General features: G+C 37.5%; 1 protein-coding gene across 1 annotated transcript; it reads left to right on the forward strand.

Moving 5' to 3' along the window:
• The first annotated feature begins 6316 nt into the window (after positions 1-6316).
• On the forward strand, positions 6317-7161 carry LOC117328327 (small proline-rich protein 3-like). Its single transcript, XM_033885852.1, has 3 exons — positions 6317-6335; positions 6389-6654; positions 6778-7161. Exons 1-3 carry the CDS (start codon positions 6317-6319, stop codon positions 7159-7161), a joined length of 669 nt encoding a protein of 222 aa, XP_033741743.1.
• The last annotated feature ends 4954 nt before the right edge of the window (positions 7162-12115 follow it).

Here is a 12115-nt window from a genome sequence, read left to right on the forward strand (position 1 = left end):
TAATAGTTTATGACGTTTACACAAGGACGATAACTCTTGTTTGTACGGAAATTAGTGGCACTCGGTTACCTGCGGATCTAGATACACTTTAGCAAATATAGAAGCAAACACATTATACTGCATATTCAGTATTTACATTTTTGATAGATAAAGACGTTGTTGTTGACTTATCACAAAATACACTATTTGAAAAAAAAAGAATTTTAGAAATATTTAAGTTTGCAGTGAGGCAGTGTTTCCCCCCCCCCCCCCCCCCCCCCCAATATGTCCATCTAAATCATAGATTTAGATGGACATCCCCCGCCCCCATCCGTTAAGTGCACTTCTCTATAATAACATTCAAACTTCAATATTGATAATGATGAAAATAAATAAAGAATAGGCAACCCACAATTAAATTGCTCAATATTTGTTCCAATTAATTTATCATACGTTTACTAAACCCTAGTTATATTAACAGAGGGTAGTGTCATGTCATTATATAATCATTTTAGTGAATAGGGAAAGTTTATTATACCTTTCCTTATTTTACACTATATAAACAGTAGACAATAGACATGCTATTTGAACCACATACTGCAAAAATGCTATTTACCAGGTTAATAGTCAAAAGTGCTATTTACCCCGAATGAGCGCATTAATATTTTCGCGTTCTTTTTTTTTTGTTTCGTTCATTCTGATTGGACAATGCATACGTGTTTTCGACACCAAGACGAAGCAGACACAGTAATCGTTCAAGGGAATGCTACAGGAACATTTCGGAAAATGGCTTCCTCTACAAGTTTCGATAATCTGGATGAAGAAATGCCAGAGAGGATTTTTTTTAAAGACCGCGCTAACACACAGCGAGTAATAAAAACGCCAGTTAGCATGCTGGAAGACTATCTTCGGGAACAATCATTAGTATTAGTGGAGGATATGAACACTGGTTTGAGAAAAAAAAAAGGAATTATTTAAATGCTGGTATAATAAAAAAAAAGTTATTGTATGGGTATTTCTGGAAATAACACTTTTATTATCCCCCTTGACATTAACTATTTCCCTCGGCTTCGCCTCGGAAAATAGTTCATGTCTCGGCGGGGGATAATAAAAGTGCTATTTCCCTCACACCCATACAATAACTATACTATATCACTACTTCTATACCAGCAGACACTAGGTATAATTCGATATATTTGATCAGAGGTCTGCTATTTGATGCAAAGACCTTTAATTAACTTTTTCAAAATCGTTTGCTATTAGACTTGATCAGCTTTTAATTGATTGAAACAGAACAAAATTGGACGAGGACTTTTGGAGAAAACTTGCTAAAAATAAGCTAAATTTGATGCAAATGTTTAATAACTTCACAACAGAAAGATGTTTCAAAAACTTAATCAGTAGCCTACCCATAGAATGTATTCAACTGTGAACTGATCCGAAAATGAAAAAGATTGGACGATTATTATTTTTGAGGAAAGTGGTTCACAATAACGTAGTGTATTTCGATAATACTTATTGTTCTATGTACGTCCCTTCTGCACATTTTGACCTTAACAGCATGCGCAAACCCGTACCCTAATCGAAGTGGAAACGTGTAGAACGGGTCACGGCAGTGAGAATACCTTATATTCCGAATGCTCTTTAGTCCGAAGCCCCAATAATCCGCGATAGTCCGAAAATAGGTAAATATTAATAAATGCTTTAAGTAATACTGATAAATAGTTTTATGTCAGCATTACTCGAAATTGTTACTTGAATTATTTTTTTGTGATATACACGTCTCTGTTCAGAGGAAACTTTCAGTAGATAGTGAACAAAAATCAATCAAAATGTTCTAGGCGCGTAAACACAAGAATATGGAGGCATTTTCTTTTTGCTTGGACCAGACAATTCAAAACGACACCGTCTTGTGAAGTGTAACGTTGCAAGGACACAACGTCAAAGATTATGCTAGATTATCACGGTAGGACATCACGTGACATCAGTTGGTGAATCCACGATAGTCCAAGATGGAGTCACCGGTCGACTCGATGAAAAAAAGCAGAGAAAACGCAGGAAAAATGTAACATCTCAAATCTAGACATAGCCCATGTCTTCTGGACACTACTTCTGTATCTTCTTTTGTTTAAATTACTTTACAATTTCCCGTAGTTTTCCCAAACACTTCTACAAACCGTCGGCTATTGCCGATATTTCCATGCGATTTGTTGTGGTATTTCCCACGGTAAAAAATGTTTTAGCGCCAAGACCCATTCTACCGCAACTACTGCCTGAACAAGTTGGTATATGGGCCATTCCAGATTTTTTCAGAAATTTGTGTCCCTTGGTATAATACATGCATAAAAAGAAAAGAAATCATGATATTGTTCTTTTTTAATATGTTGCGTACATATTAGATAATAGGTTAAACTATTAGTATACTTCCTTGGTTGAAGATTATTCAGAAAATTAAAATATCCTTTTAGTCATCTCATAATATCCTCAAAACATACGTGTCCCTCGGCCGACTTTCCTAATTAAACCACATATTTATCAAAATAATAAGTGTTTTAAATCTTCTTTCTTAGTCACTTTGATATCTTCAATACACATGCTGTATATTACAAACATTAGTAGACATTCATATTGTCACATATTGTATGTAATGACAAGAATATAACTGTCCCTAAAAAACTTGTCACTACCGTAATACCATCGAAACGTGTTAAAAACACAAGAGTTATTTCCCTTGGGATGTAGTTCTTCACTGGTCTATAAAGTTCAACGCGGCGCTCTTTTCAAAAGGACATGGCGAGCATGCTGCTATGGCGGTGAAAGAAGAAACATTGATTCGTAAGTACTAGCCCTATGACGTACATGTTCTCAATGTCATTACCGTGCATTCTTTATTCAAGCTATATTTACGATCAACGTTTCAAACTTGATCTGATAACATGCCCATGTAGGACAGTTTCAAATGTGCCCTTGAATGATTTGCGTTATGGCTGCCTGAGGGGCCATTCACGGGGGTTTTCTATAAATATATCATCACCGTAATGGTCATTACCGTAATGAACATCAGCATTACGGTAGTGAAATCGACATTACGGTAAGGACATCAACGTTACGGTAAGGACATTAGCATAGCGGTAAATGTAGTTATCCACTTAAAACGATTAATTGACGATATGTATCACATCGTTACACACATATTTATATCGATATTATCGTATCGTGGACTTGTTTTCGATACATACATGTAGGCTTTTTCAATATATGGACTTTACTAAGATATCATTACGGTAATGACACCGCCATTACGGTGATGACATTAGCATTACGGTACATATATGTATTATGTAATTATCTACTTAAACTGGTTGATTAGCGATGTGTATCGTTTTGTATCACAGATATGTCGATATTATCGTAGCATGGACTTGTTAGCGATACATACATACAGGTTTTTTTTTTATTATATGGACTGTAGTAAGATATACCATTACGGTGATGACATTAGCATAGTACATATAAAATGTACGGTCTACTTAAACTGGATGATTAGCGTTATGTATTGTTTTTATCACATATGATATATCGTAATATCGATATGTATCGTATCACCAATCGTAAACTTGTTAGCGATAAACAGGTTTCCAATATACAGACTACAATTAAATTAATACAGCGTTTTGTTTTATTTTATTTTAGTCTTCAAGTCGCTGGTTAACCAAACTGATATCAGTCTGGGAATAACTGAAAAGGTATTTTTCGATATATTACGGGACGACGAGTACCCAGACTGGGGAACAAAGGTCTGCGAGACATATAATACCATTTGTAACACCAAAGATTTGTTACGTTTAAGACAAAAACAAGCAGAACAATGGTTTCTGGAAAGGCAGCAAATGCTAGACGCGTCAAGGAATGGCGCGAGCGTCAGCGAGAAAATCCCGAGAAACACGAAGAATATAAACGAAAAGAAAGGGAAAGAAATAAGAAAAGACGAGAGAAAGGATTGATTCAACCTATTGGCAATTTGGGAGAAAGAGACCAAAGGAGTCAGAGGCGAAAGTGGAAAATTAATCAACGCAACAAAAGACAAAACGACAAAGATCTGCAAAAACAGCTGGAAAGTATTGAGACGCCGCCAATGTCACCATCACAAGCAGCAGCTGCTAATATAGCAGTCTCTTCGGCTCGGGCAGAAACCTTGCAGAGGACAGGGAGAAAGAAAGTTAGGAAAGACCGGGCAAAGGCATATCGAGATATTTACAAATTGAAAATCAAATTACAAAAGGAACAAAAGCAGAAGTCGAAATACAAAAAGCGGTATCAGCGATTAGCAACCAAGAAATCAAAAAGTCGCACATTGAACAAGAAAGTTGACGAAATGATACGGACGAATGAAACAAAGAAGGCTCTTCTGGTCCACCAAAGTATAGTGGACAGAATAAAAAACAGATATATGAAATCGAAATCACAAAAAGAAAAACAAATGATATCAAGTTTGATTTGCTCATACAGGATGATGAGGACGAATCGTCTTCTTACATACTTCAAGAAAGTCACAGGGATTACAAAGCATTACAATGGGAAGAGGCCAACGGAGAGACGGAGACCAACAAAACCACTCAGACTGAAAGCTGCAGTTTCTGCATTTCTTGAGAGGGACGACAATACCAGGCTGAAAGCGGGGAAGAAATCGACGATCACTCGACAAGGTGAGAAGAGGCAAATACGACTGCTAACTGATGACCTGAAGCACCTGTATGCAAAGTTCCTTAATGAATACACAGGAAAAATGTCGTACAGCTTGTTTTGTTTCCTGAGGCCATTCCACATCCGGGTACCAACAGCAACCGACAGAGATACATGCCAATGCAAGATACACGAGAATATTAAATTCAAAGTAGAAAAATGCAAACAACACGGAGTTCTCTCTACGAATGAAATGGATTCTATCATCCAGACCATTACATGCGATCCTAAGAATAAAGAGTGCATGTATAGAGAGTGCCAGACCTGTAAGGATCAAAGTATAGATTTCGACCTGACAAATGGAGATGATCAAGTGTCATGGTCTGTCTGGAAATCACAGCGACATGAAAGAGAGAAGACCACCAACGGGAAAACGACGACTACCACTGTTAGCATGACGGTGAAAGAGCCGGATTATGGGTCCCTCAGAATTCTTTCAGAAGAACTGCAGAAGGACATTCAAAAAGTAACAAGACACATATTCAATATCCGTCACCAGTACCAATCACTTCGATTTCTACGAGACAGAATGAACCATGAGGAAATAATAATGCACATAGACTTCAGTGAAAACTATAACTGCAAATATTCGTCTGAAATCCAGAGCATGCACTTCGGTGCCTCTCAGCGCCAAATATCACTACATACAGGGGTCGCATACGTAGCTGAAAAAACGTTTTCATTTTGTACAGCTTCAGATTGTCTGAAACATGGTCCTGCAGCTATATGGGCCCATTTACACCCAGTGATATCAAACTTGAAGGAAGAATCTGGTGCAAAGAGAATACATTTCATAAGTGACGGGCCAACAACTCAGTATAGAAACAAACACAACATGTATTTCTTTTCTCAGAAGATCTACCAGTATGGATTCGAGGGAGGAACTTGGAATTTCCTAGAAGCTGCGCACGGAAAGGGGGCTGCCGATGGTGTAGGTGCCGCTGTGAAGAGGCTTGCAGACAGATCTGTTCTGGTAACTGGCAAGGACATCATGAGTGCCTCAGATATCAAAGGACTGGCTTCAGAAACCAAAGTGTCCCTGTACACAATCTCTGAAGAGGATATCAGCAATATAGAGGCCGACATTCCCTCCAACATCAAGCCTATTCCAAAAACAATGCAGATACACCAGGTAATACTTACTTACGATTTATATAATGGATACTACAATAGACTATAAGTTCAAAACTCATTTGTATTTATATAAATATAAATCTATAACTTATCTGTATTTAACTTGAAAGATCTTGACATGTACTACTAAAATACACAATGCTTATACTTCCAGCATGCTAATGGCCCTGTACATTTTTTGACAATTTGTTCTTGGTACGTCAATTTGAACTTCAAATATATGTGTATATTATAGACTTAATCTTTAACCTTTTCAGTTGGTGACCAAGACTCGTGGTAATGTCCTTCATCGAGTACTATCATGCTTCTGTGGGGGAGAGTTTTTGGAATGTGTCTGCTTTACACCAAGTACCACAGTATTCAACATAGAGGTAAGTAAAACGTCAAAACAATTTTTAAGAGCATTATTTCATACGTAGTATCCATTGTTGCCTACAATTCTAGTAGTAATAAAGTATAGATGATCATTCCTTTATTAAGTTAAAATCAAATATTATCCAGGAAGCAGTTCGTGGGAGGGATTCTGCACCAGGCCCAGTTGGTGATTCTGTACCAGGTCCCGTTGGTGAATCTGTACCAGGTCCCGTTGGTGAATCTGTACCAGGCCCAGTTGGTGATTCTGCACCAGGCCCAGTTGGTGATTCTGTACCAGGCCCAGTTGGTGAATCTGTACCAGGTCCCGTGGGTGAATCTCTACCAGGTCCCGTTGGTGATTCTGTACCAGGCCCAGTTGGTGATTATGTACCAGGTACCGTTGGTGATTATGTACCAGGCCCAATTGACGATCAAACAGTTCAGGTATTGAATTTAACATCTGGAATTTTATTATCATGCAGTGAATATGTTCAATCACATACTTTTCAAACTATATTAAAAAGAATCAAATTCTAGGAATTATTGGAATCTTTTGTATCATTATAGGAAATATCTGCCGCTCCAGCACCTTTATCTGTCGGCGCCCATGCATCAGACCAAACCAGCGACCATCTGCCCTCTGCTAAACTTGTAAAAGTTGATGTTGTAGACGAGTGTCTTATATCCCGACACTGCGTGGTGTCTTATGATAACATTCCCTTTCCTGGTAAGATAGTCGATGTGGATGATGATGAGGAAGTAGAGGTGAGTGTGATGCACAAGATTGGAAGGAACCGGTATTTCTGGCCCGCAAGGGAAGACCGACTATGGTACCCCAAAGAGATGATCGTTACTCTGTTGCCTGATGCTCCGGGACAGGTCACGAAACGGCATTCCGAAATAGACCCACACATTTGGGCTCTCATTGAAATAGATATGGATCTGGTCTGAATGAATTGATATTTCACGCATGAAATAAAAATTGAAGAGTTGTACTAAACTCGTATTGGCGTCATCTGTTTCGGCATAAGTTTGATATCTTGGCAAAAATAATGTCATTAGTCATTACCGTAACAATCATGTCATAACCGTAACATAATGTCACTACCGTACATTGATTTAAAACGTTTCTCCTACTTTCACATCTTAAGGAAATGCAAAGTAAAGATATGCAAAATATTGTATTACTATAAACCGTCATATTCTTTCAAACACAAATTGAATATGAAAGAAGGACTTTGTGACAACGAGATCACAAAATGTCAAAAACAGCACTGGTGAAAAAAATCTCCACTTGATGACCATTATCTCTTCTTTAGTGCTCTTTTATGATTTTTATGTTCATTTGTTTTTCTTCTCCGCATTGTTCTCTATCAAATTCTAACAAAAACTTCTTGCATGTAAACATCCCCTATAGATAAACCAAGAATTAAGTAGTATTACGGTAATGACCCAACATCACAGGTCCCCATCAGATAAACACATTTTATGAAAAACTGCATCGTGTCGAATCACTGCTCGCATCTGAAACTAACAGGGCGAAGAATGAGGATGGAAATAGACCAGTGCTTTAAAGGATTCCTGTCAAAATACGGCCATTTCAACTATGTCCGAAATTTCCACTTTTTTCTGGAATGACCCATATATTCATATTTGATTAATAGGCACCAAATACTAAAACACAAATGGTGAAAATATACTAAAAATACGATTTATACTAATTTTTCTCAAATGATGAGTTCCCACGTATACTTTGTGGTTATACGAAAATGATTAGTAACCACGAACTTGGAACATTCATTACGGAATAAGGCACTTATCATGTCTTAGAAACCGCTTTGGTTTCCTCAAGGTGTCTAGTATATTGATTTAACTTTTAATCTAATTCCAATGCCGAAGGAATGACGAAAGTAAAACCAAGATTGTCAAGGAATTCTGCCAGGCAAAAGGGTTTTAGAGAAACAAAAAAGAAACTCGACTTTTATTCTTTCGATTCCCCATCAGAGCTTTTTTCAAAATCTCTCACTCCACCTCACAGCCCCGCGCCGAAACGATACATACTTTCCAAAGCATACACCAATAAAACTGTCACAGAGGCAAACAGAAAAAAACACACATACTGACCATCGCCTAATGTCAAACGCTTTTTAAAAGCATACCACTCCAAAAGTGAGAAGAAGCCCTACTCCCGTGCGTGTCCTATTTACATCACAAGATGAAAACGATGAAGAATTTGGAGACATTAAACTTTTACATGATGACATCAACGACGGTAAATCCACAGAAGACGCACCAGAAGATGGGAAAATGCAGGGTCATTCAAAAGGAGGAATACAATGCGTTGATTCCATATGTCGTTAACGAGTTTTTTTTTAGTATACTAGCTGTACATACAACATATGAATACTCGTCTACATACATATGTGTTGTGATATGAATAGACCTGTGCGTATGTCCAGTCCACTTTTAATACAATGTAGAGCTTTAGCACAATCATTCTTATATTTCTCATAGAGCCCATATACCTATCTAGAATAGAATCAAATGTTTAATAAACTATTTCCAAAAGATATAACCACACATTTTCCAGTGATTTTTAACAGTAACATTTAAAATAAAACATATTAATTAATGTGTCTTTAAATGTGACACCCTAGACCTGCTTTAAGCTGGTTGGTCACTAAACATGGTCATTATAATGCTTGAAGAAGAATCCCTTATAAAGCAAATGATCAACAAGAGTTGTTTTTTTACCTTGCCTGAGAAATAAGTAAAAAAAAGTCAGTTATATATGAAATATTATGAAATACCCAAAACGTATCAAAAGTATATATATTACCTAAAGGCGTTGAAGGTTAGCCCTACGAAAATACATCTTGTCGCAACAACTGTAAGGTGCCGTATCTCTGTGGGCAGTTTCATAGCTGTACAGTCCAAGATACAACAAGATACAAGAATTGTTATTTAACGTCGCATATTTAAAACAGTAAACATTAGCGCTGTAGTGCTATTCTTACGACACACATAAGATAAGATACCAAGTATAAACATAGTACTAAGAAATGCAATATTATCTAGTTAAGATTTACATGTAGCATACCGGAATCACAGAAGAAACGATACTGAATTACAAACAGCTAAATTAATAATATAGCAATACACATATCACAGATTTGCTTTTGAAACCCTTCCCACATATCGCACACATCCGTAAATCTGAAATCAAAGGTAATCAGCAACTATTTAATCAGCCAAACGCTAAAACATTGAAACAGAAACGTCACTTTGAAGTACAATGTATATTTATTGGGAAAATAGGCATTTCCCCGTTCATATTCACGTCATGTAGACTAGATAAAATTCCATTATTCTAAACGCATATGTACTCAATGATTCTTTCGTGGTCACTCATCACTTTCGTGTTTCGCAAAAGTACGCGTGGGAACTGATCATGTGGAAAAAATCAACATAAATCGCTTTTCTATTCTACTTTTCTAATATTTTTTAATTCATCAAGTGATAATTGATTGAAATAAATACATACCTATCCGTTAAAGCAGCACGATGGCAGGAATATAGGTCTTAACACTAAATCAAGTTTTTGTCGTGGGAAATACCACAACAAATCATATGGAAATATCGACAATAACCGTCGGTTTGTAGAAGTGTTTGGGAAAACTACGGGGAGTTTTATAATAATTTATGTATCAGAAGAAGCAGAAATAATGACCGGAAGACATGGGCTATGTCTAGTTTTGAGAGGTTATTTTCTTTTCTTGTTTTACCTGCATCTTCTGTGCTTTTCCGCCTTGAAGCGGTCGGCGACTCCATCTTGAAACATCGTGGATTCACCATTTATGTCACGTGATGTCCTACCGTGATTATATCTACTGATGACCGCGCTTTTTGACACAAAGATATTCAGTTTTTGATTTTTTTCCCTCGGTTATATATATATTCTGTCATACTCGTGATACTCATGGTATTCTCAATGGGAAACCATTCATACATGTCCACATAGCCATTTATCCACGCTATAATATTACCTAGTTTTAGGACTATCGGGCCTACGGACTATTGCATGGCCATAGGACTAATGAGCCTTCGGACTAATGGGCCTTTGGACTATAAGGCATTTGGAATATGGCTACGTATACGTAAAAGAAAACTGTCATGTACGGATTTGTTAGTCTGCATATATATATATATATAGTCCATTCAAGTTTAATAATAATAATAATAATAACAACCAAAAACAAAAAACCGTTGGATGACTATCCTGTCCCAATTAAAACGTATACTTATTTATTTAACATATATGTTGACTGGTGACTGTATACGGATAAAGTGTTAATTTGAGATAATGAAGGACACTTTTGTGTAGGTTTTCAGGACGATGTTGAAGCGTAAATATAATGCTTAGCACTGAAACTTAATTGCTTATTGGTTTGGTTGCTGGGTTTATCGCCTCATGAACAGCCAAGGTCATTTTGAGATGGGGTCTCCTGGTAGTAGTTGGTGACTACCTCAGTGGACAACATACGGGAGACCAGTCGCATACCATCCAGAGCAATTAGGGTAAAGTGTGTTTCCCTAAGGACACAAAAACGACAGCACAGACTGGCCCGTTTCTCATATTGGAAGTTTTCGCTGACATCCATTTCTGACGTCCAGTCGTGAAGTCTAGTGTTGAAGTTGGTTGTATTTGTACCGTGTAAGTAACATGGAGGCATCTAATTCAATAATCGCGGCGATATCTCGTCCAATAGCTTAAAAGTTGGCCCACTGATATATGTCAGAAATCGCTTCCTCCACCGGAAGTAGCCTATTTGCAAAAATATACGATTGCAATGAAGACCATACGATGAATTGAAGCACGTGCATATGTTTTTAAAAATAGGCCTAAGCTCGAACTATCAGCCTCTCGCCCTCTTAGTTGGAGCTAGCATGACGGATATAAATCGGAACTATTTCTTTTGTCGTGTCACTGTTCGGAGGAGGAAATTTTTTTATAGCCTTAAAAATGGAAAACAAATAATTCCAAATTTGAAACTTAAAACTTACGGCGCTAGCATGATGATCACTAAATCAATGACCCCCCTTCGAAAATCATGGATCCGCGCCTGAGTAGTGTATATGTCAGTGTATGATTGTATGATGAATGTAATAGTGTATATGATACCGATTGTATGATGGGTTATAAAGTGTAAATTACAATGCGTTATACTGTATTTAAAATCTTGAAATCTCGAATCTCTCCCACCAATTGGAGGTTTGATATCAATCAAGCCTTCAAGGAATTGGTTGCGATTGTCTAATCTAAGTTACCACAATGTTTGCCTTTCCAACAGAATATTTTGTTTCTTTTTACCACATGTCGAAAACAACGCTTGCTTATTGTTCATTGTATGCATTCCTTGCACAGCTTACCCGCTGAACTGCTCGACCTGGACATGAGTTTTTCAGATTGCGGTTCATGTTCGGTTTGGTTTTGAGACTTCATTGCTCTCGCTAAAGACCATAGTCTATTTTGGTGAGCATTGTCTATTTGTCAGATCTTAGATTCGGGGACATACAGTCTGCACCTCCGGGCTCTATCAGATCTAGACAGAAACTGATGATAGAATGGAATGATCATCTTGGATACAGAGCTGAGTAGCTACATAGTTTAGATTGGAATCGAAAGTTGTCATCCATGTTTCTTATATACACCGCTGCGCGTCTAATCGTGCAATCGTTATATTTCTTGTAAGAGTTGTGTCCCTTGTGCCATGTGACAAGTGCTGTGTCAGCCTCAGCAGCCATACGAGTTGTCGCGCCACACGTGCTCATTGTAGCCAGAAGCTGTCTATGTGGGTCTCATATATTGCAATTTGTCTACGTCACGTTACCATGGCAACCAACG

This window comes from Pecten maximus, chromosome 5 (assembly GCF_902652985.1).
Source record: "Pecten maximus chromosome 5, xPecMax1.1, whole genome shotgun sequence".
Classification (NCBI taxonomy): domain Eukaryota; kingdom Metazoa; phylum Mollusca; class Bivalvia; order Pectinida; family Pectinidae; genus Pecten; species Pecten maximus.